At 42.4% G+C, this 26,105-nt stretch overlaps 1 protein-coding gene across 5 annotated transcripts in view; it reads left to right on the top strand.

The window, feature by feature from the left end:
* The window catches only part of CLTCL1 (clathrin heavy chain like 1), a 35,513-nt gene extending 9,872 nt beyond the window's left edge, over positions 1–25,641 (top strand). For 2 of the 5 annotated variants that reach the window (XM_027714359.2, XM_027714358.2), the window contains 31 exons: positions 2,584–2,852; positions 3,123–3,284; positions 4,142–4,255; positions 5,440–5,613; positions 5,892–6,089; positions 6,426–6,626; positions 6,749–6,901; positions 7,498–7,620; positions 8,346–8,483; positions 8,684–8,848; positions 9,212–9,392; positions 9,757–9,920; positions 10,678–10,803; positions 11,114–11,256; positions 11,818–12,052; positions 13,813–13,935; positions 14,344–14,489; positions 14,879–15,062; positions 15,254–15,446; positions 15,940–16,097; positions 16,192–16,356; positions 16,713–16,820; positions 17,149–17,316; positions 17,408–17,557; positions 18,385–18,516; positions 18,851–18,961; positions 19,518–19,688; positions 20,435–20,656; positions 21,350–21,370; positions 23,189–23,264; positions 24,293–25,641. In XM_027714359.2, coding sequence (XP_027570160.1) covers positions 2,584–2,852; positions 3,123–3,284; positions 4,142–4,255; positions 5,440–5,613; positions 5,892–6,089; positions 6,426–6,626; positions 6,749–6,901; positions 7,498–7,620; positions 8,346–8,483; positions 8,684–8,848; positions 9,212–9,392; positions 9,757–9,920; positions 10,678–10,803; positions 11,114–11,256; positions 11,818–12,052; positions 13,813–13,935; positions 14,344–14,489; positions 14,879–15,062; positions 15,254–15,446; positions 15,940–16,097; positions 16,192–16,356; positions 16,713–16,820; positions 17,149–17,316; positions 17,408–17,557; positions 18,385–18,516; positions 18,851–18,961; positions 19,518–19,688; positions 20,435–20,656; positions 21,350–21,370; positions 23,189–23,264; positions 24,293–24,408 — 4,790 coding nt within the window. In that variant the 3' untranslated portion in view covers positions 24,409–25,641. Of the gene's footprint in view, positions 1–2,583; positions 2,853–3,122; positions 3,285–4,141; positions 4,256–5,439; positions 5,614–5,891; positions 6,090–6,425; positions 6,627–6,748; positions 6,902–7,497; positions 7,621–8,345; positions 8,484–8,683; positions 8,849–9,211; positions 9,393–9,756; positions 9,921–10,677; positions 10,804–11,113; positions 11,257–11,817; positions 12,053–13,812; positions 13,936–14,343; positions 14,490–14,878; positions 15,063–15,253; positions 15,447–15,939; positions 16,098–16,191; positions 16,357–16,712; positions 16,821–17,148; positions 17,317–17,407; positions 17,558–18,384; positions 18,517–18,850; positions 18,962–19,517; positions 19,689–20,434; positions 20,657–21,349; positions 21,371–23,188; positions 23,269–23,683; positions 23,773–24,292 lie in introns of all 5 variants that reach the window. The other 3 variants (XM_027714360.2, XM_027714362.2, XM_027714363.2) reach the window with 2 other exon arrangements.
* Positions 25,642–26,105: the final 464 nt, after the last annotated feature.

Below are 26,105 nucleotides of genomic sequence, written 5' to 3'. Positions count from 1 at the left end.
TCTGTCCTCTGAACAGATAAGGTTGAGTTAATGATGAGATACGAAGTTATGTTGTCAAGTGTTGCAAACTTAATGATCTCTGCTGTAAATAGTCTAATGATCAGAGGGTTGGGTAGAAAAGAGGATTAATAGAGCTACCTAATCAGTATGTTACCCATGATAATATAAAGACATGGTTTAAGTCAGTCTGTCACTCCAGACTTTTCCCTGCTGATTGAGTGAGGTTTCAGTGGTCAAAATGGTTGCATATTGTGACTCAGTGTGCCATGATTGGGAGTTGCTCATAATCCCAGGATTATTGAGCAATAAATGTACAAACCCACCCTCAGAAAAAGAAATGAAATGGTTTTTGATTTAAACTGAAATACAGTATGCACAATTTCATTTCTGGATTGCATGTGGCATTCTCCTGGTGTACCAAGATTTATGCATTGTCCTTGTGTTCATGATTCTCTTGCTTTGCTCTGTACTGAGAGTACTCAGCAGTTGGTGTAAGTGGAGAATGCAGCTCTTGGGGGTGCTTCCATTCTTTGTGGAATGGAGAAACTTCATGCTCCAGTGAACTGAAATGTAAATTCTTGTGCTAGTGTTCAGAAAACAAATCTGCTTACTTGACTACACCTCTACAGTCTAAGTAGACTCATCAGTTTGGTAGCTTCATCAGAAAAACTTATGTAAAGTGTAGCTTTTTGTCTTGGATCTTGGCCTAATAAAGCGTTCAAGTAGACTTGAGACTCAAATGCACACTTGCTCTCACTATGACTTCGTAGCAGGTCCTGCTCTCTTTGAATCCAAATAACGGATCTTTTCTGTAGTTTAATTACAGTTTAGGCTTGTGAAGTTCAAATTTATGTTGCCACACTTAGGGAATTGTATACCTATGGCTCCTGCAGCTCCCAGCATCCAGAGCTAAACTGCTTAATGAAGCTTTTAAAGCCATTTCCAACTGCAACACAGCAGTCAAATTAAGTCTAGAAAACGGACAAACACGAGCTTTTATCTCCCTTCAGTAACTTGTTGGTTTCTTCTATGTTCTTAAAACTAGGAAGGACATCCTGCTTCCTTTTCAGGAAGACTGTCCTTAAGAGCAGTGTCTGTATGCCCATGCTGGTATTGCTGTTCAGATGGTGACCAGAGCCCTTCCAGAACTACTTCTGCATGTGAGGCTGCACAATGTGGGAGTTCAAAATCCATCCCTCAATAGCACCAGGGCACTGCTGGACAAATTGTTGTCCAGTACAGTAAATAGGCTGTTTCCAGCTATTAATTCACAGGCCTGGGCTTATTGCATCTAATACAGTAACTGCATGTGCAGAGGGAGGTGTTGATGAACAGGCTGCTTTTGGTCCCAGGAGGTTAGCAAGCTGTCCTGGGAATTAGCTGATCAGGTTGACAGTTCTTTTTTTTTTATGCAGTTAAACCAGGCAGCAAATGCTGCATGTGGTAGCTCTGAGGTGTTGTGTTGTCTCTTGGCACTGCATTAAACTAATATGATCAATGCACTGTATAAATTATGCTAAAATTTATAGAGCAGTTGGAGATAAATATTAACTTGGGATTAGTATATCTTGACAATGATTCCTCCGTGGCCAGCAGCCTTTATCTATCAATGAACATCTCCCAGTTTGGCAGTCACAAGTGTTACTAACAGGAAACACTTCTGAAACGTGGATAGAAATAATGGCATTACAAGCCAATGCTCTGTCGGTCTGAGTGGGTGTCTTGTGAACAGAAAACAATATTCCTGGAGCTGAGTTCTCTCTTCTGTAGTGAAATAAAACATTGCTTTGACTTCCTGAAAGGAATAGATTCCCTTATTCTTCATAGGTTGGTTCAATTAACACTGGTTTTAAGCGTACACTTACTAGGGTAGGGCTTCTGGTAGTTAAAAGAAATATTAAAATCAAGCCTAAACTCGCAGTATAGTTTCCAAAATCACGAAGGAGTAATCTTAACTGGAACTAGAGCTCCAAACCTTTCTATAGTCTTTCTGAACTTTTGACTGTCCTCTTCAGTAGGCACTTGTTGTACAGAGCCTGTCCATCTAGTTCATTGTGCAGTTCATCCAACAGAGGAATGAAATGGGAGCTGTGATCTTTTGGCTATCTCGAGCTGTTCTAATCTCATGCTGTTGGACTCAGTGCAGCTCATCTACAGCAGCTACTAAATGGACACAAACTGGAGCCATTCTCTGTAATGAATGACATCTGCTAGACACCTGTAACTTGGCACACCGGTGCTGCCACCTAAACAAGAGTTAACACAAGCTCTGTGGCTTAGACTGTCTTTTAACTACAGCTTATAGTTAATTGTCTCTGCTTGTCAGTTGTTGGAATGTCTGTGTAAGTGTCTGTAAGAAGGATTTGTTTTGTTTTCAAGATAGTAGAGGTGTTGGGGGTGGAGAGGGGATTCTGTTTAAGAGTCAAGTATCAAAGGAGACTCAGATGTGACAGGACACTAACCCTGTCTATAACACCACTGGTGTTTAACCCAGTGGGTTAAACTGGGTGCTTGTAAATAGGCAGACTAGGGTGGCCATTGTGGTGATTGATCTATGATGTTCTTGGATTTTTATCATACTAGCTGGGAAAACACTTCAGATCTTTAACATTGAGATGAAAAGTAAAATGAAAGCCCACACAATGGCAGAAGAAGTGATCTTCTGGAAGTGGATATCTGTGAATACAGTTGCCTTGGTGACAGAGACAGCAGTCTACCACTGGAGCATGGAGGGAGAATCGCAACCCCAGAAGATGTTTGACAGACATGCCAGTCTTGCAGGCTGCCAAATCATCAATTACAGAACAGATGAACACCAAAAATGGCTGCTGCTGATAGGAATTTCAGCACAGGTAAGTTCCCTGGAAACGGCTTGTTATGAAGACAGTTGGGAGAGCCCTGGCCCCACTTCACTTTTTGGCTGCTACAGTTTCTTAACTTTGGCTTCTATAGATCAAAAATTCAAAAATATCTTTTGTGTGAGAATAACCTGACTTTCAATGCATTTCAAGTGTTGGAGGAGGGGACAAGAGACATTTGCTGCTTTTCAGTTTACTGTCCCTAAGGTCTTGCTACAAACATTTGAAATCTTATCTGTACAAGCTGACCTTTCTTTTTTCTAGCAAAATCGTGTGGTTGGTGCAATGCAGCTGTACTCGGTTGATAGAAAAGTCTCCCAACCTATAGAAGGCCATGCAGCAGCTTTTGCAGAATTCAAAATAGAGGGAAATGCCAAACCTTCTACCCTCTTCTGTTTTGCTGTGAGGAGCCCTGCTGGAGGAAAGGTAAAGCCTGCAGCTGTGTTCCTGTTGTGCTGTAGCAGAACTCTGTGGTAACAACAGAACTTCAATGCTCACACATTCAGTGCGTGCTCTCTGAACAACAAGAGAACCACGTGTGCAGCACATTTGGTCAGCATCAAAATGCTTTCTTTCAGTAGCATAAAACCTGCAAAAAGTTGAGTTCCTTGGGTGAAACTAAAGCCTAAGAACAAATGTAGATGCAATGAGAACTGAGCCCAGGGTGCTAAAACATCAATTTATGTTCATGTGGAGTTTTTTGTGTGTATGAAGTAGTCATTTAAGCAGTCTTATATGTCTTGAATTCAGCACAAGAAGAGACTATAGGTAGGTTGTTTGCATCAAACTAAATATGGAATTCAGTAGCAGTTGAATATACTACAACTGCTGAGCAGTCTATAAAGAGGTCAGGTAACATCAAAATAAATGTCTTGGCCTTTCTAGTCTTGTCATGCAAAACTGATGAATTGACAAGTTGGAGTGTGCTGGTCTTGGCTGGGATAGGGTTAACTTTCTTCTCAGCCCCATACCAGCCACTTTGGAAAAAAGTTAACTCCAGCTAAAACCAGCACACTGACTCAAAACATCTTGAACAGGATGTCTTGAATAGGAATAGTCTCTTTTCATAGAAAATATGATTGGGTTTTTTTAAAAAATCTTTTCCCAGTTTTTAATTTATCAAATTCCAGAAAACTTATCACTCTGAATATGTGGAGCACAGCTCCCCAGACTGTGTTGGCCAAATGTGGCAGATGACTTCAGTAGCACATCAGAGGAGAGGAACTTCTTTCATGTGGCTGTACTTGCAGGCAATCTTGTGACATGAACTCTTTTCTTCCTAGCTACACATAATTGAAGTAGGTCAGCCAGCTACTGGAAATCAGCCATTTGTTAAGAAAGCTGTTGATGTGTTTTTCCCACCTGAGGCACAAACAGACTTTCCTGTGGCAATGCAGGTAAATACATGACCCCCCCAAAAATATAGCCTGGCAAGCAGCTGCCATCTGTATGTAAAGAATGCTTTTTACTAACACTTTGCTGTCAATTCTTCCTAGTTCTGGGAGGGGTGTTAATAGGTTTGTGAGAGGTAGCCTTGGACGTTAAAACAGTAACTTGTATGTGTGTGTATATATATAGTCTGTTCATGTATTTGTCTAGATGTCAACTTCAGGTTGTATTTAAAAATAATAAAACAAAGGAAAAACCCCAACAAAATCTCTACCGAAAAACCCCAAACCATGAAAGCAACAAAAGAGACCCAAAAAACCCCTCAACAGTGTCTTCAGGTATTGAGCTTCCTACTAATGTTCAGAGTTTTAGCTAAGAATATTAGCACACCTCCTGTAGTAGCTGCATGGAAAAGGCAATTTGGGACATTAGTGGGAGGTTCTTCAGGAAAGAACATAGCTGGTTGCTTTCACAGACCAAACTTCACTTAGAATGTCTGTGGTTCTAGAAATTGTGTAATAAAAGCAGACTATCTCAGAGCATGCAATTGCTGAGGAGTCTTAATAGACCAGCTTCATAAATGGCCCAAGAGATGCCTTAAACAAAGGTAAACAAAGCAAGCTGTGTGCGTGGCAGGATTCATGTGGCTCTGTACTCAGCTTGAGGCTTAATCGACAGAACATCCAAAGACTTGTTCCAAAGTGAAGGTACTTCCTTGTCTGAAGACCGTTTTGGCTTGAAAGCCTCCCCTGTTTCAGCGACTCAACAGGTAAACTGGAGTACTCAATAGATGAGTTTGGCTCAGGTTCTGCTGGTGCTTTGGGTAGGCTTTGTTGGAAGCGAGTGGGTTCATCTCATTAGTATTTCTGAAGAGAAACTTGTACTGACATATCTAGACTAGAATGCTAATTATGCCCAAACTTCCTTCCTCAGCCCAGCTCATTAGGATGAGGAGTATGTCCTTTGCTGCAGATGAATTTTAATTTCCCTTCAACCTCTCCATTCACTGGAGCTATGCCTGCAAATGGCCAGCAAAGCTTTTGAATCTGTAGGAAGCAGCCTGGAGCTATATTTGTTCTTAGTGTCACTACAAAGGCATGTCACTGCAGTACTTTCCTGTGACTAGGCTATAGGCAGCTGTCTTAGCTGTTACAGTACTGGTTTTGACTAATAAAACCCCATCTTTTGGCAGATTGGAATCAAGCATGGTGTTATCTATCTGATCACCAAGTATGGATATATCCACATGTACGACTTGGAGTCTGGAGTGTGCATCTACATGAACCGTATTAGCGCTGACACCATCTTTGTCACAGCTCCTCATGAACCTACCTCAGGCATTATCGGTGTGAACAAAAAAGGACAGGTAACAAATCCATCATTGTGTTTCTGAGCCTTCTGAAGTTCAGGTGGAATGTAACAAACCTAATGAGTGACTTGTTGCAACAAACGTCATGGAAGGGAGCAACTGACTATTTGATTAATAATTTTTTAATCTCTCCTCGACCAGAACTACTTGGAGGGGAACTTTTGTTTTTTTTAATAATCTGCTGCTTCATTGATGGGCTGCATAGCCATGTTGCTGTATTTCACAGTAGTTGTGGAAGGGACAGTACTCCTCAATACTCCTCTTGTCCTTTCCAGGTGCTTTCTGTATGTGTTGAGGAAGACAACATAGTGAACTACGCTACGAATGTTCTCCAGAATCCTGACCTGGGCCTGCGTATGGCCATACGGAGTAACCTGGCTGGGGCAGAGGAGTTGTTTGCCAGAAAGTTTAACACGCTGTTTGCTCAAGGAAACTATGCAGATGCTGCTAAAGTAGCTGCATCTGCACCAAAGGTAAAGCTTAGAAGTCATGGGGATTTGCCTCTAGCTTAGTCAGTATTTGACATTCAGAACATAAAGTGCTGTAATATCAGTCTTAGTTCTCTGCAGTCTTGTAGTGGTTCTGACTAATGTATTTTCCTGAATCCCATAAAGGAGCATCTACCCTACTTTTCCAACCAGACTGGACTTGCTGTGACCACTTACTTCTTTCTTGAATGTCATTGGTTTGATGGTCTCCATCCTGGAGGTCTAACAGCAGATGCTTCAGTGTATAGCTTAGCACCTGTTTTTTTGACTAATATTCAGTCTTCACTAATTAAACATCGCTTTTCTCTTGTGCCTCTTCAGGGAATTCTACGTACCAGTGATACAATTAGGAAGTTCCAGAGTGTACCAGCTCAGCCTGGGCAGGCCTCTCCCCTGCTCCAGTACTTTGGAATATTGCTTGACCAGGGACAGCTGAACAAGTTTGAGTCTCTGGAGCTGTGTCGCCCTGTCCTGCAGCAGGGCCGCAAACAGCTCCTGGAGAAGTGGCTGAAGGAAGACAAGGTAGGCTCGGTCATGATACTGGCCTACTTCTGTTGCCTTGTAACAGCTGAGTGTGAACAACACTTTTGTTGATCCTACATCTCTGAATTCTTCTGCTTGACAAAATACCCCTTTGACTTCAGCTGGAGTGCTCAGAGGAGCTGGGAGACTTGGTGAAGACGGCTGACCCAACCCTTGCGCTCAGCGTCTACCTTCGTGCTAACGTGCCAAACAAAGTGATTCAGTGCTTTGCTGAAACTGGTCAATTCCAGAAAATAGTGCTGTATGCTAAAAAGGTAAAGTTGTTTATCACAAACTGCAGGCTCTATCTTGTGTTTAATGTGTGCATTCTCAAGCTATCTTCTGTGAGATAAGTAGGTAAGATTGAGAAACAGTGTTTTTGTCATAGTGCAAATCATAGTGTATTACTACAGTCTGAGCAGTCTGCAAAAAATAAAATTCAAAACATCCAGAATTTTATGAACTATCAAATTAATAGACTGGCTTAAGCTTATTCTAGAGAATAAAGATAAGATTCTTCCTAAATTCGTAAGACTTCTGGTTTGTGGTCTGTTAAAAAATTGCCTAATGTCCACTTGTAAGTCTAGGACTTTACTTGATAAATGGCACCTTAAGACTGTTGAAAGATTTGTCCCAAGCAGTTTTCTTACCTAGCAAGGGAAATGCCCTGGCACAAGTTCAGTTACTAAGTAGGTGAATACTGAATTTCTGTGTCAACAGACAAGCAGTGCTTTTGTTTGAGAATTCCTGGGAGATGGGGGATGGGCACAACAAGCTCACAGCAGTTCATAGTCCCTATGCTAAAGAATCTGAAGGCTGAGCAGATGTGTAAAGCTTCTTAAACATGCATGACTGTTTGTGAAATCTCTAGGTTGGCTATACCCCAGACTGGATCTTTCTGCTGAGAAGTGTGATGAGAGTCAGTCCAGAGCAAGGCCTACAGTTCTCTCAGATGCTGGTACAGGATGAGGAGCCACTGGCTAACATTAACCAGGTGATGCCTACAACAAGAGTACTGGTCTCTTTCTAGCCAGAGGTAATAGCATAGTACCATTCTGGGGACTGGTAAGGCTAATTCAGATCTCTAGTTATCTGGTTAGAGAGTTGACTAAACTAGTCTAGTCAAGTTGGGTTACCATTAAGTCTTTAGACACAAGTGTGTTCTCAAGTTCTTGTGGAGGCTCTCTGGTTTATTGATAACAAATCTGCCACAGGCTTGATCTAAGCAATAGAGTGTTACTGTCCTACTGTGGGCTTTAATGGAACATTACCTCTTCCCATGCAGAGAACTTACAGAAAGATGAACAAATAAATCTAAGCTGAGTACTGGCTGCCAGTGGCCACTTGTTAAATGGACAGAGAAACGAGGCAGCATTTCAGTTATTTAAATAAATAACTGAATCTACTTCTTGGCTTTTCTTGTAGCAACTATCCTAGCAAGAGAGAAGGGTTGGGATTTGCATGCTATGTTAGAACTAAATAGGGTGAGTGGCAAAAGCTGGCATAATAGCTCAGAGTAATGCACTTCTTCCATTCTAGAGAAAAACACAGTGTAAAACTTGCCTCTCTGCTGCCATGGTAGTAATCCAATGAAAACAAAGGGAATGCAGCATGGTAGCGCTGTGATGAGCTGCCTTTGTAGCCAGGCTGTTGGTATACACAGAAAAATGTGCATGTGTGTACACAGACCCCCTTTTCTAACTTGACCAATCTCAACAGATTGTGGATGTGTTCATGGAGCACAGTCTCCTTCAGCAGTGCACGTCCTTTCTGTTGGATGCCTTGAAAAACAACCGCCCTGCAGAAGGACACCTGCAGACAAGGCTCCTGGAAATGAATTTGATCCATGCCCCCCAGGTAAGACCTCTTAACACAGTTCCTCCAGAAAGGGGAGAGACAGCAGTAGACTTGCACAAGAGTATGATGCCTAATACTGATACCTCTAATTAGTTTAGTAACATGAAAGACTACTAAGTCACTGCTGTGACTTTTCAACAACTTCTAGGCTGAGCTGCTGTGATTCTCTGACAGTCTGAATATGAAATGTAACCTCCTAGGTTGCAGATGCCATTCTTGGAAACCAAATGTTTACACACTATGACCGTGCTCATGTTGCCCAGCTGTGTGAAAAGGCAGGCTTGCTCCAGCGAGCGCTGGAACACTACACGGATCTCTATGATATCAAACGTGCAGTTGTTCATACTCACCTCTTGAATCCTGAGGTAAGTCTGTGATACACAGTAAGGAAGTGTTCGCTTCACTTGAGCTTTCAGTCTGTATCATTTCTGCATCTGCTGTAAGATGGTTTGTAGGTACTGAAGTAGCACAGGTAGCTGTGGTTCAAGAACATTTGTCCAGTTACTGATTAAAATGTAATCTATGCTTTCAGTGGTGGGTACTTCAAATATTATTTCCAAACTGAACTTTTGTAGTTGTAAAGATGGTTTGTTTCTTTTTAAGTCTTTGGTCTTAGTGCATGGAAGATTTCTCTCTAATAGCTGAGGTAGAAACTGCATAGTTGGCACATCTTAGAAGTCAGTGAAATCCTGTATAAGTTACTGAGTAAAATTTCTGTCTCTTTGCAGTGGCTCGTGAACTTCTTTGGCTCACTCTCAGTTGAAGACTCTGTGGAGTGTTTGCGTGCCATGCTGTCAGCCAACATTAGGCAGAACCTACAGCTGTGTGTGCAAGTTGCTTCTAAATACCACGAGCAGCTTGGTACCCAGTCTCTTGTGGAGCTTTTTGAGTCTTTCAAAAGCTATGAAGGTACAGTATTAGAGGGAAGCAGCATACTTGGAAGCACTGCTTGACTGAAGCTAATAGGAAGGATTGTGGAGCTTTTATGGGAGAGGTACTTGTCACATGGCTGGACCTCAGGATGCATTTATCAAAGTGAGCTCACAGCGAGTTCTATGGGTATCTCTTCTAGATAGGTTCTTAACCTTCCTGAGTAAAGATCAGAAAGGAAGATGAAACCTGAAAGAGGGGAAAAGAATCCTGATATTTCCTGCAGTTGAATGAAAGCTTCTCTCTCAGCAGGATTGAACTAAGTCACAAGCTGAAGACTGTACAGTCTGCACTTGCTTCACTTATCCTTCTAACAAGGTTAAAAACGTGTGATTCTTTCTAGGACTGTTCTATTTCTTGGGTTCCATTGTAAACTTTAGCCAGGATCCAGATGTTCACTTCAAGTACATCCAGGCAGCTTGCAAGACTGGTCAGATAAAGGAAGTGGAAAGAATCTGCCGTGAAAGTAACTGCTATAACCCAGAACGAGTGAAGAACTTTCTGAAGGTAAGTATTCTGCCCAGTGGATTGAAAAGTTTTACGTATGTTTTGCTTAGCAGCAGAACTACAGCTTTCTAAGGGAGGGAAACACCAAGGAGGTTTAGCAGGCATGGCTGTGATTAGTCTTCTGTGGGGCTGGAATAGGAATCTGATCCTATTCCAGACATAAAATAGATCCTTCTAGGCTACCTCTGGGAAAACAAGCCCAAATTCACATTCCCTTAAAACTAGCTTGTATGATATAACTTGTACCAAACTTGTTAATATGTTGTCACATAACAATAGGTGAATCCAGGCTGGCAGAAGGAAAGATTATGTTGAAGTATTCAGCAGGTGCCTTATCAGGGGTATTGGCTAGACAAGGCTTACTAAAACTGCAATCAGCGTGTACTACAACACTTTGCATGCTTTGTGACCGGTAAAATGGGATTTTAATGTCTCTCTGTTTTGCATCGTCAAGTTCTTGGCCCAGCAACTGTCTTCTGAATTGGCACATGAATGATAGTGATGTTGAAGCTAGACATGTAGGCCTAATGTGGCTCTTCATGAAGGACTTAAAACTTGACTGATAGACCAGCCACACGGTGTTCATAGTGGGTAACTTGCTTTTGAAGTCAGTTGTCTGCTTGGCAATCCTAAATGGGAATGTATTGTGACTCCTAGAGCTAAGGGAACGTGGTCAGTCTTTTCTGCTTTGAAGGCACTTGAACAAGTGGTGGTTGCTTACTAAACACTTTTTTTTCCTCCTCCCCTCAAAATACAGGAGGCAAAGCTCACAGATCAGCTTCCTCTGATCATTGTCTGTGATCGGTTTGACTTTGTTCATGACCTGGTGCTCTATTTATATCGCAATAACCTGCAGAAGTACATAGAGATCTATGTGCAGAAGGTAAGGAGAATTCCATGTTAGGCTCCTGTTCTTTCCTCCCCTAGAAGGAACTTAACCTTTTGGTGGACTACAGCATAATCTGCTGTGTTTCTTTTCTGCTCACTCTTCTACTGCATAGGCTCTTCAATAAGCCTTTTGTCTATGGCAAACACATTTTTCCTGGAATTCATATACAAGTGCAATAGTTACTTAAAATTCACTGCTCTAAAGCATAAGTGAAATCGTTAACGAGAACTTCCCCTTGTGGAAGACTGGTGGTGGGTTATTAGTAATGTTAATAACTTATTTTAATGATGGTGGCTTATTCTAGGTGAATCCTAGCCGTATACCAGCGGTGGTTGGAGGGCTTCTTGATGTAGATTGTTCTGAAGATGTCATCAAGAACTTGATCATGGTGGTTAGAGGGCAGTTCTCAACAGATGAGCTGGTGGCAGAAGTGGAGAAAAGAAATCGGTAATAAAAATGCATCTGTAGACACCAGTGTTGGGCTTTCTTGACCCTGGTATACACAAATGGAACTGGATGCAGTTTTGTTAAATGATACAACATTAATACTGGTTTACTTCTTTATACAAAAGCAGTTTAGAGTTGTTAGTCAATCTCTTGATTATTTGGGCCATACAGGAATGCCTGACAGCACTGTGTGATGAGTGATGGCTTTTGAGCATTCCTGTACAGCCACCCATGGGATGTGCCTTTGGAGTAAATCTGGATCAAACTGTCTTGGCAGTCTTCTTGTAGATGCACACCAGTTTGTTAATTAGTTTCTAGTTACCTGTAAAATGAACAAATGGCTTTAAGTGTGAACTGCCAGCTATAAAACTAGTGGCACCTGCAGCCTTCCCTGATGTTAAACTGCACTCATTTAAGACTCATTAAAAATAACTGTCTGGTCTGCATTTGCTTTCAAGTTTGACCAGCAGACTTGCTTAAAGGGAAAGCCAGGTGTGGAAGGGTAGCTGCTGAGCATACCTCTGTCTGACTTGTAAACCTGAAATGTTTGTTTCTTCAAAGGCTTAAGTTGCTGTTGCCATGGCTTGAATCAAGGATTCACGAAGGCTCTGAAGAACCTGCAACCCATAATGCTTTGGCCAAAATCTACATTGACAGTAATAATAACCCAGAGCGCTTCCTCCGTGAGAATCCTTACTATGACAGCCGTGTGGTCGGCAAATATTGTGAAAAGAGGGACCCTCATCTGGCCTGCGTTGCTTATGAGAGGGGGCAATGTGATCTGGAACTCATAAAGGTTAGAAAAACTGCATTTGTAAACATGTTAAAGAACTACTTGCTGCCTGAAGTGGAAGCCTAGCTGGCTGTCAGTCTAACTCTTGCAGTCTCTGTCTAACTGTCTTGCAGTCTCACTCGGGAGTTGAGGCAGGCAGGATTCTTCTACATGGAGACAGTAATTTTTATGCTGATGAGAAGAACTTGCACTGTATGTCCAAACTACAGTTGTGTAACTCTGCAACTTTAGAAGTACCATCCATGTCTTTCATCCACTGATTCTGCTCGAAATTAATTTTTTATTAGGCCCAGTTAATGCATATGCCTACCATTAAATCTTTGTTATTTTGATTGTTTTGAGCCTCGAGCACTTGATCAGCAGCAGGGACAGACTGTAATTTAGCCTAACTCTACAGTAAGATGAAAAGTTTCCATGAAACTAGAACGGGGCTTGTAATTCTCTTTTATTGTGACTGACCCTTAGAGTTGATCCAATACTTAACTAGAAGTGAGGAAAATAAATACTGACAGACAAACTACAAGGACTTCTTCCAATAGCATTCCTCTCCTATCTTAAGCTTGTTATTCCTAGAACCTCCCTCAGAATTCAAGGGCAAGTGAAATTCTCAGGGTTCTCAAACACTTCCTTGTCTCAACACAAACACCACAGCTTAATGCTGGATTGTAGTGCTTGTGGCTGCTGAGAAAAACAACATTCTTTTCTCCTACCTGCACTTCCATACTAGTATATGCTGAGAATGTCAGCTGTGTTAGAATGGTGGTATAATCTAGGCTTGCTGCTGAAAGCAGATGACTTCCCAGCCTGAAGCAATTATTTAAGTAATACCTCCACTGTAGCTGTTAAAAAAGCGTTGGCTGCATTTGGCTCCATTTGGCTCCTTTATTTCAGGATATGAAGGTGCCTCCAAGTTGTTTTGCTAGGAAACCATAAAAACCTGTCCATACCAGTTTCTCCCTTGAACTGATGTTGTGAGCAGGTGTTTCTGGTGTTTCTGGTTATGGAGAAAAGATCTTCCTACCGAAAGAATTATTCTTGAGATGTTGACTCCTAGAAGGCTCAACTCCTGCAACTAAGAGATGTAAAGTGTAAAGCGAAACTGTCCTACAACTAATTTGCTTACACAAGCTAATTGGGATACTAACAAAACACGAGCTGTTGGTGTAAGATAGAATAGGGCATGGTTTCTACTCTTCTAGCTGGAAATCAAAGCTAGTGGCACTAATAAGATCATGACTTGCAACTCTTCTGTGGTGCACTTCTGTAGGAGATTTCACATTTATTCTGTACCCTTATCACTTTAACAGGGGAATCCAAGCCACTTGCTACTCTGAACACTTCTAGTATAAAGCTAATGACACCAAAAACATAACCCTATTTCTAGCTTTGAACACCAGCACCGTTCCTCAGTTCACTGCTTAACACTGCCCAAGGCAAGTGGCTCCCCTTTCTAGATTTAAAACTTAAGTTCTTCAGGCTTCTGCAGGTCTTCACTTCAAACAGAAGCAAATAGTTACTATGAAGCCACTGTCACAGTATCTGTGTGTCAGGCAAAACCAAGAGAAGCTATAGGAATTCTGCTGGAGACCTTCTCCATCAGCCTTCCACATCAGAGGTTGGGTAAGAACTTGTCTGTGGCATTTAGCATTGATCAGCAGTTAGTTCTAGTCAGTCTTCTAGACTGCCTGATCCATAGCTAGCTAAACCTGTCCTGTGGTACTGACCCTTAGCATCAGTGCCCATCTGTGTGACTTCTCCCTCAGGTCTGCAATGAGAACTCTCTGTTCAAGAGCGAGGCTCGTTATCTGGTGCGCAGGAAGGACCCCGAGCTCTGGGCAAACGTCCTGGAAGAAAACAACCCCTTCAGGCGGCAGCTGATTGACCAGGTACAGCAGAAAAGCTAAACTTCCACTATGTGGAGACCTTGGGACATCTCAGAAACATTAAGGAGCATTAAAGTAGCACTTTTCCCCCAAGGCCCCATTTCAACCATACAGAAGTTTATAAGAGTTTGAGTGGCAGGTATTAATTCTGACCTTCATGGTCAGAAGATTTGGTTACCATTAAGATATTTTTCCTGTCCTGTGGAGTGACCTGCCTCTAGTGAATTAGATCCCTGTCCAGACCCAGGGTGTGACTTCACTTCTGTTTCATATACAGCTATTAGCTCTTCCTTGCTGTCTGTGTCAAAATACTCTCAAAGTTCTGACACTTTAATTTGTAGTTCACTGGAATAGGTTGGCAAATATTTCGTTTGGGGAAAACACTTAATACATGCCTGCCTTTAAATCTAGGTTGTCCAGACGGCTTTGTCAGAGACACAGGATCCAGAGGAGGTTTCTGTAACTGTGAAAGCTTTCATGACTGCTGATCTGCCTAATGAATTGATTGAGTTATTGGAAAAGATTGTCTTGGATAATTCTGTATTCAGTGAACACAGGTAAGAGGAGAGCTTTGTCCTCAAGTTTAGACTATTCAGTGCCTTTGTTTAGGTTGTGGAGTGACCCAGGTTATTCTGGGTTTCTTGGTTGCAGTACCTAAGCACTCTTCAATGTGTATAGTCAGGAGAAAAAAGAGAATTTAGAGTGCTCTGTGCTTTAAGAACAGAGCTTGTTCACACTATACAGTTTGCAGCGATGTACTGAGAAAAGAGAACATTGATACTGGTAACCAGCTTCTTTCTGAAGGCAAATGTCGGTGGTTCTCAGTCTGGGGATGAAAGGTTGTTGCTAATGACAGCAAGTGGGTGTGTTTTTTCACATGTACAATCCATGTCACTTGAGCAGGTGTTGCCGTGCACTTATAGCCTCTGCCTTCTGTTAACCAAAGGAACCTCCAGAACCTGCTGATCCTGACGGCCATCAAGGCTGACCGCACCCGAGTGATGGAGTACATCAATCGCCTGGATAACTATGATGCCCCAGATATTGCAAACATTGCCATCAGTAATGAGCTGTATGAAGAAGCCTTTGCTATATTCAGAAAATTCGATGTTAACACTTCAGCAATTCAGGTGAGGTGTGGTTCCTGCATGACAGTATAGAATGCTTCATTGGCCAGAAATGGCTGTTTAATGGACAGAATGGCTGAAGCAATTAGCTTCATATTGCTTACACAGAGTGGTATATACACACGAAGAGTTCTGTTAGAAGGGGCAGTGTTACAAAGCTTTGATTTTTGACTTGCAACTTCAATTTCAAACAGGTGCTGATTGAGCACATTGGCAACTTAGACCGTGCTTATGAATTTGCAGAGAGATGTAACGAACCAGCAGTGTGGAGCCAGCTAGCCAGAGCACAGCTCCAGAAGGACTTGGTGAAAGAAGCCATTGACTCCTATATAAAGGCAGATGATCCGTCTGCCTACATGGAAGTTGTTCAGGCAGCTAATAGAAATGGTAAGGCAAAGCATCCTTAAACTTCAGATTGTTTGGATATGAGCTAGGTTATTGCATTTACATTGAGCAGCAAGGATTCTCAAGACTTATGAATTCTGATTCAGAGGAAATGGGAGCAGTACATGGAATTGATGAGTCAGTGTTTAGTGAGATTCCTGTCAACAAGCTTGTCTGTGTTGCTACCCTAAAGACAGACTTTCCTATGGAGTAATTTGGACCGTTATCTAAAATATAGCCAAGTATAGTGTATTTATGTAGCTGTATGTGGCAGACTTGCTTGCCAACTGGATTGCAGAACAGTATCAAGAAGGTCAACCTTACATGAAGGTGACTTGGTGTTTAGCAGGGAATTCTGTAACTCAGGTACAAATGGCTTACTGTCATGGTAGAGGAGATCCTTGAGCCTGCTAGTAAAAACTGTTCCTAAGGTGGGCAGGGTGAGCAATACAGAATGACTAAACACAGGATCTTAATTATCTCTTCTCTCTTCCAGATAACTGGGAGGACCTAGTGAAGTTCTTACAGATGGCCAGGAAGAAGGCTAGAGAGTCTTACGTAGAGACAGAACTTATTTTTGCTTTGGCAAAGACTAATCGTCTGTCAGAACTGGAGGAGTTTATTAGTGGCCCTAATAATGCCCATATACAGCAGGTATGTCTTGACCACAGTTCCCGTGTACGACTTGCTGCGTAGCTGACCCCCGAGAGTTGCTGTTACCCTTGTTTGCCTTGGGCTCCTAATCCAGGTCGGTGATCGCTGTTATGAAGAGGGGATGTATGAGGCAGCAAAACTGCTCTATAACAACGTATCGAACTTTGCTCGCCTGGCGTCCACCTTGGTGCACCTCGGGGAGTATCAGGCGGCCGTGGACAGTGGCCGCAAAGCCAACAGCACGAGGACTTGGAAGGAGGTAACTTAAACTCCTGGGTTTTACTTGTCTCCAGAACGTGCTCTGTTGTTTGTTCTAAGCATGTTGCTTTAGCTCTGGTAGCAGCTTGTGAACTGTTCTGGCTACAGAGTATGTCTGTAGCTTTATAATGTGTTCCCTTGCCCAAGATACTAAAGCTTAATTTCAAGATTTAAAGCTTAATGTAGAATGAGTGGCAGATTTTCATTCCAGTACAAGAATTAGGGAAATACCTCTTTGGAAGTGCTAATAAACCTCAAATTTGTTTAAGCATTGCCAAATAACATTCCCTTTAACATAAGGAGATCAAGTATTGCATATTGTCCTGTTAACTGACTGTTTGCTGACTGTCGTTACAGGTGTGCTTTGCTTGTGTGGATGGAAAAGAATTCCGCTTGGCACAGATCTGTGGCTTACACATAGTCATCCATGCTGATGAACTCGAAGAGCTGATCAGTTACTATCAGGTCAGTCACTGTTAATGTCCTAGAAGACTTACAACAGCATACTATAAAACCCTGATACCCCGGGGGGCTGATGTTTAAATTAATTTTTCCTCTATCTCCATTTCCTCATGGCTACCTGCATTTTTTCTGTAGTAAATAGAGCAGTGATAGTTTTCACTGTCCCTTCTTTTATAATTCTGTTGTCTCATTGGAATCATGTCTTGCAGATCTAAGCACTTTCATTTGGAGAGAAAATCAAGGCATATTGAATTTAAGTAAACATGCATTTTAGCAAGCTTTAAATGCCAGTTGGTTGTGTGCCATTAATCCTTATTTTCCTAAAATCCAGGATCGTGGCTACTTTGAAGAATTGATTGCCCTTTTGGAAGCTGCTTTGGGCCTAGAGCGTGCTCACATGGGAATGTTTACTGAACTTGCCATCTTATACTCCAAATTCAAGCCTCAGAAAATGAGGGAACATCTGGAGCTCTTCTGGTCTAGAGTTAATATTCCAAAGGTATGCAGTAAAGTAGCTCTGCTGCAAGTGAAGGTGGGAAGCTGTCAGTGAATCAAAGTGATGGATTTTTTTTGTTTGTTTATTTTATTAGGTGCTCAGAGCTGCAGAGCAGGCTCATCTCTGGGCAGAACTTGTATTCCTCTATGACAAGTATGAGGAGTATGACAATGCAATAATTACTATGATGAATCATCCCACTGATGCCTGGAAAGAAGGGCAGTTTAAAGACATAATTGCCAAGGTAAGTAACTAGTTAACTGAAGCAAAGTGCTGAAAGCTTCTTTCAGGACAGAGGCAAAAATGCACAACAGAATTGCTGTTTAGAAAATGAGTTTGTTTAAGCTACTACCCAGTTTTCCTGCTGTACTTAAAGCAACTTCCAGTTAGTTTAGCACAAAGAACCCATCTAATCTTGCACTATTTCTTTTCTGCTGTACAGCACATGCTGTTGAGTGGCAGCAGCTAGCACGGAATGTTTTCAGAGGCTGCTCAGGATCATAGGTCACAAGCAAGAGGCCTGACCTCCTTAATACCTTTGAGCTGACTGCTGTCTTACTCTGAAGCTGTAACTGTTCTTGCAAGATTTCTCAAATGTTTCCAGCTGTTTCAATGTGAGAAATGGGCTAGGCAGTCCAGTGAATACAGCAGAGCATGGTGAACTGAGGAATAGTTTAGACAAGATTTAAGACTGAGTATACTCATACTGAGCTTATGGGTTTCAAGGAAACAAAGACTGTTCAAGGCTACAGCCTTTACTGGCTTTGGGAGCTGACAAATGGTCATATTAACTGTAGTGGGCTACCTGTGCCAGGATCTCTTAACTGTGGATGGGTTAGAATTGGTTTGTACTATCCCTGGTAGCCTGTGACTTGACTGTCTGGAAGCAGATGGCACAAGAAGCAGTCGTAAGATTAAACAAGAATTCTGCTTTAGTGTAAAACTTCTGGCCTCTAGGAGGAAACTTAAGCTTTTGTTTAGGAGTCAGACTTTGTGCTGAGTTAAGTAGTCTGAACGAAGCACCTTAGGCTTACTTGTGTTTGCAGTACTAACTAGTGTCTAACCATGCAGGTGGCCAATGTGGAGCTGTACTACAAAGCCTTGCAGTTCTACTTGGACTACAAACCTCTGCTGATCAACGATCTCCTGCTTGTGTTATCTCCACGACTGGATCACACCAGGACAGTCAATTTTTTCTCAAAGGTGAGTTTAGGAGATGGGAGATGAACAAGAAATCCTCTTGCTCAAGTGTAGGATACTCCAGGCTCTGGCTGGAAAACAGGGTTGACATCTGTTGGGTAGCTTTGCCTCCAGTATAAAGGACCGAGAAGCAGCCTGGTCCTGGCTTGATATTGGGAAGTGCTGGAAGAGTGAGCATAACTGGCCTAGGAGGCTGTTTTATTTTACTTCTGGCAATACAGGATGCTGTGTTTGAAGGGTCCTAACATCTTGTAATAACAAGTGGGAACCTGTTACAGGAGTATGCAGTGTCAGGATTGATATACTTGATCTTGTATTGGAAACCTCTTCCTTCCAGGTTAATCAGCTACTTTTAGTAAAGCCTTATCTGCGTTCAGTCCAGAACCACAACAACAAAGGAGTTAATGAAGCTCTTAACAACCTTTTAACAGAGGAGGAAGATTTCCAGGTAAGCCCCAAAACACAGATTTCTAAGCCTGAGGGATGCTCCTATTTCTCCAACAAAAAAAGCTGCTGACACAGTAATTCCCTTGAGTAGAAGATAACACTTCTGCAATGCAACAGAGAGGGGAGGTGCAATCAGGCCCTTTGTGGGCAGGAGTGTTGAGACATCAATGATTTGCAAAAAAGCAGATGCCACAGATGTTTTTCTAAGGACAAACCTCACAAAGGTCAGTATATCAGGTGTGCATACTCTACTGGGCAGCACTTCTGTAAATAAATTAGTTTCTGGCCCCATTGGCTGCTGTTTGAAGACATGCTTTGTCTTTTAAAGGTAAATAGTTCTTTTGTGTCTGAAGTCAGTATGACCAAGTTAGCATCTTGCTTTGTTAAAAAATATCTTCTGGAGAGGTGCATGAAATGTGAGTAAGGAGGATGTAGCCATAGTATCAACATCCAGCTGGCAGAACCCAAACACCTGTGTACCATGACTAGATGTTTCTCTACTGTAGTTCTTGCCTACTGCCATCTGGCAGCACATGTGACAGCTCTCTGTCTGACAGGGTTTGAGAGCTTCCATCGATGCCTATGACAACTTCGATAACATAACGTTGGCTCAGCGTCTGGAGAAGCACGAACTGATCGAATTCAGGCGCATTGCAGCGTATCTGTACAAGGGCAACAACCGCTGGAAACAGAGCGTGGAGCTCTGCAAGAAAGACCGTCTGTATAAGGTGAGTTCATGAGGCTGAGGAGTCTGAGCTGTAAAGCACAGATCTCCTGGATACTGAATATGTTTCCTGAGTTTCAGATCTGGAGTTCTAATTAGTCTTAGCCCTTCACTTGAAGTTTAAGGAAAGATTCCTGGAGCAGAAGTGTTTGCAATTTCAAATGCGTGTCTTAAATCTAGTTTCATAATGTTGTCCTGTACTTGGGGATCTATCTGTATCAGTCAATGGCATCTCTACAGTTACCTGTATCAGTATGGAACACTCTCCATAGAACTCAGGACTTATGCCCATGTAAGGGTACAGATGGAACATGACTAAGGTGGTATAATCTTCAAGCCTGTAGTGAGCTGACATGGGCCAGTTTGTGCCCACTCTGTGTAAATATCTCCTGTCTTGCCACATGGCAAGCAGTTGATGCAATAATCTCTCTTGCTCTGGGTAATCCCTAATATCTAGTGGTGAGGTAGGTGGGGTACCAGAGAGATTGTTTATATTCTCTGCTAGAAAACTAGGGAAAATCTCATCAGGTCACTTCAAGAACTTAAGGAAAGCCTCTTGGATAACATTAATAAAGTATGTGGTGTGCCTCGAAGCTGGTGTGTACTGTATCTTACAGTACATGCCTGGTGTTAAAGGCTAACTTCATGGTATGCCAAATACCTGGCTTACCTAGCTAGCAATAACATGTATACAAGGTGTAGAGCAAGATGTTGGCAAGGATCAAGCTTAACTGTTGTTCTTTTCTGTAGGATGCTATGCAGTATGCTGCAGAGTCCAAAGATGCAGAGCTGGCTGAGAAGCTGCTCCAGTGGTTCTTGGAAGAAGGCAAGCAGGAGTGCTTTGCTGCCTGCCTTTTCACATGCTATGACTTGCTGCACCCAGATGTAGTCCTTGAGTTGGCATGGAGACATAACATCATGGACTTTGCAATGCCTTATTTCATCCAAGTGATGAGAGAGTACCTTACCAAAGTGAGTATTGCGTGGGCTAAAAAGCAAAGACTTCAGTCTGCTGTGTTATTTAGCATTATGCAAACCAGAGCTCTTTGTGTATATTTGGAATATTACTGTTCCTCATAGACTGAGTCTTCTTGGAGTTCTGTGGGGTTCATCACTTCAGGCTAGCTAGTAAAGTTTGTAAATAGATGCCTTGAGACTTGAAGAGGTCTAGTTAAACATAAGCGACTGTGCTTCTGAGAGCAGCTCCACAGCTGATGAAACTGAAAGCTTGGTGAGGACAACACAACTCTTACCTTTTTGTAACTGTGAAAGTAAAGTGCTCTGTTTTCTTGATACAGAGAATAGAGCTTTTGAGTAACTAATAGTGCACATTATTCCTGCATTGGCTATAGGAATAGACTGCTAAAGATGTTTTTGGGTTTTTTTAATGGAAAACAGAACTTTAGATGTGTAGTCTGGCTGTACAATACTTATACCAATAGCTGGTCCTCAACTGAAAGAAGAGAGATTCTGATCACGTGTGGTCCTGAAACGCTTGTCTCAAACAGCTCTAAGATACTAAGCTAAGGCCCTGCCTTAGAAGGCTCTAGGGTTGCTTAGGAGATTATAGTAAAGAACTTCATTAAAATGAGCAATTTAAAAGTGACTGCTTCAGGTTGCTTCTAATAAGTCATGTTAAGTATTCCCCTCTGAATTTTCTTGCAGGTTGATGGGCTGTTCTATAAGGTGACACTCTGATTTCAAACTCTTTGTGTTCATTTGTGTCCCTCAATATCCTAGGTTTCTTTTACAGGAATCTAGCTGTAGCTTCTGCCAGAAGAGCAGTGTAATTTAGCTCTAACTCATTTCCTGTTCACTTTCTAATGCTAAAAGGATAACTATTCACAAGCAGCTTGCAAATCCAACCAGACTCTGCTCCTCTTCATGGGAAACAGAAACAATTGAGGAGGACTTCAGTGTTTGGGTTCCTGTTCACTGCATTACAGATATCTTGTGGCAGGGAGGATGCTGTTCATAAGCAACCAAAAGCAGTTGCCATGGACAGGATGTGTTCTAAGGACAAATTGCTTGTTACACTGTAAATTACTGCAGTGTGCAATAATTCAGGCATGGCAAGTTTGAGTAGTGCCATGAAGCTTCTGTAAAGTTCTTGGCTGTTGCTATGATGAAATTACTCACACAGATCTTAAATGCCTCCTACTCCTGGTATTCCCCTCAGGAGAAACTTGCCACACAAGTTTACCTGAACCCTTCCATGTGAGGTTTAGGTCTAAAATGATGTATTTTAAACTGCTGGTTGGATTTACAAGTAATCACATGTACTAAATACGGGATAACTTGCCAGAAGAAAAATCTGCATGGTGAAAATGGTTTACAGTGAAACTAATTTAGTCTGTTGAATTAACTGCAAAACATGGAATTGGAGAATGGGCTTTATAAGTGTGGTATGTCTAAAATTGTCATGTAACTAACTTCAAAAGCACAAACCAATAGACTAGTTTCAGTGGGGTGTGTACATCTTCCAGAACTTATCTGTCTTTTCTGCATAAAAAGGTGTTGAAGCACAGAATAGCCCGTGTCCCAGAAGGGGCCAGGCACACAGGGTATGATGACACTCATCTGGAAAGCTTTCGAGCCACTTTTAGGCAGCAGAGCACACGGGTTTCAGCTTTCCCGGAGCTGCTCTTGCCGCGTGTTCGGGATGGCTGCTCGGCATTCCCGCTGTTTGCCCAGCGGAGGGCAGGACTGCGCTGCTGGCCAGGCACTGCAGGGCAGTGCCGGGGAAAGGCGAACCAGAAAGAGCAGGAGTCCCAGGAGAAACAGAACAGGACAGGTAGTTCCAAACGGGTAGCTGTCAGTTACTTTGATCCATAAGAATTTGGATAGCATTTGTAACACCAATTTTAGCGTTATGCTGAAGAGCTGTTAGGCTGACAGCTATAAACAACCCAGTAAGAGACCTACTGCCACTCAAGTTACTAATTTGAATTGCAAACTTGAAAAAGTTAGGGAAACTGTTAAACACAAGATCTAGATAACATCTCTAAAGTGTAATAGAGACCCGTCTCACAGCAGTTCTCAGACCAGATACAATTCTTGCAGTGGGAAAGGAGGATGAGAAGCAGCTGAAATATAGCACTGGGCTAAATGTAGGTTTGTCCTGGTTGTTAGTACTGCAGGTACCTAGATGTGAATCTCTGTGATTTTTTTATTTATTTTTTTTTTATGCCTTGCAGTCTTCACTCTCAGTGGTTCTGAGTTAACAGTGACTAGAATAGGGCCCCAAAAAGTGCTTTGTTTGGAGGTAATGAGTTCTCATCTGCATTTGAGAGCTGTTGTTTGTTGCAATATACCTAAAATAGTTGGGAAGCCAGGTTTACAGCATAGCTTACTGGGAACAGGCAGAGACTGGAGACTTTAGTAGTCTCCAGCTTGGACTAAAAAGGAGCACTTGATAGCTGAGGTACCAGGCATGAAAAGCTTCACACAATGGTGCAATTCCTAGACAAGGCCTTCATAAATCTCCTGTTCACTTCAATGTAGGTGGATAAACTTGATGCTTCTGAAAGCCTAAGAAAAGAAGAGGAACAAGTAACTGAACCTACTCCAATAGTATTTGGTAGGTGAAAGACTTAGTTTTAATTATTACCTGTTGTCACTCTGATATCTTTTTGTGGAGGCAATTTACATGACTGTGTTCAGTCAAAGTAAAGTGGTTTCAACTGGAGAGTAATTGAAATGGTTGTCTCTGCTAGATGAACTGCGTAAGTTGTCGAAGTGACATCTCACTCTTACAGTAATTCTGCTTTTCAGCTAAAGTATTGCTCCTCTTACATGGCTCAGAACTCTACCTTAGGAATACTCTTTCAGTATGGTAGCAGGACAGGGGGATACCAGGGTGTTGCCAAACCCAGGAGTAACTTACAGAGCATGCAAATTCCTCCTCTTATTCCTGTCTGAGGAATGTGTCTGCTTTCTGCTCTTCCAAGTAGAAAGGCAGACTGACTTTCTAGCTCACCCATTTTAAGACATGTGCAGCCAAAACACCATGGCTGTCTTCAAGTGTGCTGCTATTCTAGAAGCCCTTCTGAAGAGGCATTCTGCTAACAAGCACCCAGAAGTGGCTGGTAAGGGAAGGATGTGACTGGTTCACTGTCTGATATAAATGTTAACCTGAATTTAACATGTGCATGAGGCATGTGTGGTCCTAGTGATGAAAACAAATCTGTCAAGGTATGTTCAAGCCTTTTGCAGCACTCTCCAGACTGTGAGACCTAACAGACCTAACTATTTGCTTGAATTGCTTTACTCTCCAGATCTGACCATGCATGGGTTAAATAATATTGGTTTGTTTGGTTTTCAGCATGGTCTCTTCAAAACAAGCCCACATTGATCGTGCCCTCAAGATCAGTTGATAATATCTTCCCTCTGAGTCCTGCCTTGCTTTTGTAGCTTTCTGGTGGCAAGAGCAGATGGCCTGGGTGCCCACTCTGTGGTGCATGTTGGGTGATAGTGTGACTTGAGAGTGTCTGCTTGCACAGGGGCTGATTTTTAGCGAAAGCCTCGTAATCCTGTCCCATAGTACACCTAGCAGTAGGGAAGCTTGGGATCTTGAACTAACTTTCTCTTTTTCTCGTGCTTTTCTAGGCCAGCAGTTGATGTTAACAGCAGGCCCCAGTGCAGTACCTCCCCAGGCAAACTTCCCATATGGATACACAGCACCAGGATTCACCCAGCCGCCTGTTTATGGTTTCAATATGTAACTAGCTCTCTGACAGACCTTCACTGTCTCTGTTCTCTTCCTTCCCGTCCCTCTTTAACTTCTCCAAGAAGTACAATGGTCCTAAAGGCACAGATGACCTTCTGTTGGCTGAACACACTTGCTGCCCAGCTCAGTGAGGAGACTTCAGCAGGATGCCTGTTACTGTTATTTATTGATTATTGTCCGGTTACATTTCAACCTCTGAAAGGCAGCTTTTGTTAATGACATTGTGAGACTCTTGTCTGAAGTTAAGGCACTATTTCACTAACTCATATAGCAATAACTGCTTGAGGCCAGGGGGAAGAGAGCATATTTTTCTTTCTTTTGCAAAGCCCATTGAAGGCAGCTGGGAAATTGCCTGGCACCAAGTTGTTAAAGCTCTAGTTGAAGCTACTGAAGTAGCAGGGTTGTTAACAATTCAGTGAAGCATCTCGTTAATAATGGATTGTTGAAAGGTTGTGTACATCTGAACTACCCCATTTTATTTGCATTCTTATGTGCAAAAGAAAATGGGCTTTTCTGATATTTGCGCTCTGAATGCTTAGAGGAATATTGGGAAAGTTTCTTTTTCTGGACAATAATGCTGTTGGAGTTCAATGCTGTTGGGGTTCAATGCTGTTGGAGTCTGTTCTATATTTTCTGGAGTAGATCTGAGACTTGAAGAAAATAAATCTTCTCATGCCAGAGAGCAAACACTTCCCAGATCCTTTTTGTTTAACAAGAAGAGAGCATGTTACTTATTGACGTTAAATGGTACTAAAAGACACCTCAGCTACGTGTGGCAAGAGAGCATAGGAGTGTGCATGGACTGCCAAAGTACTAGAGATGCAAGAGCACAGCGTCAGGGTTGGGGAGGGGGGCACACTGCTAAATATTGGGGCAGTAAGGAGGGCCTTAATCCTGACTTTTTATTTGCACCTTTAACTGGTTCTGGCATTGGCTTCCTGCCACACCATGTTCTGACCCTGTCTGGTGGGCAGAGTCAGCACCCCCTGAACGAACAGGGGGCAGTGACTCAGTTCTGCTGTGCTGCAGTAGGATCGACAGCGTGTCCATCACCCACCTCTTCCTTTGAGAATGCCAACAGGGATGTATGATTACTTTGTGCCACTTCAAATACATGTATCATTAACGTTTTATGTACTTAGATAACAATGTATAATTTATGGTTATGAATCTTGTGCTAATCTTGAATATTATAAAAGTCCAACTATAAATGTAAAACTGCAGTATCCACCGTGTGGTTCTAGTCTCAATATCTTGGGGGTGGGGACTGGTTGGTAGTACTACACTACCACTCATAGCATCAGGTTTCTTGATCTGACAGCTGAGGATGCCAGGCAGGAAAAGGCAGACCTCTGCCAAAGCACGTAAAAGGGAGGGCCTAGCAAGGAACTTAAAGGGAGTTGTGGTCTCTTCACCAGACACATCAGCACAGTCTGTCACGTGGGGAGGGCCTGCTGCAGGAGGCTGTCACATCCTTCCATGATTTCATTCACAGAACTGGGAAAGCTCCAGGCCTGTGCTGAGGGAGGTGCTGCAATAAATGTGTTCTCTGTGATACGTGAACACAGCAGCAGTAGTGCTCATACTGAATCCTACTTGAACAGGGCAAAACATCTTTAAGAGCAAACCACAGAGATTGCCAGGGTTGTGGAATCCGTAACAGCAGGCTGTGCTTTGGCACAGTTCTAACTA

Source organism: Pipra filicauda, unplaced genomic scaffold (assembly GCF_003945595.2).
Source record: "Pipra filicauda isolate LSUMZ 115617 unplaced genomic scaffold, ASM394559v2 scaffold33_size4404698_pilon, whole genome shotgun sequence".
Lineage (NCBI taxonomy): Eukaryota > Metazoa > Chordata > Aves > Passeriformes > Pipridae > Pipra > Pipra filicauda.
The sequence above is the reverse complement of the archived record's forward strand: the minus strand, read 5'-3'. Positions and strand labels throughout refer to the sequence as shown.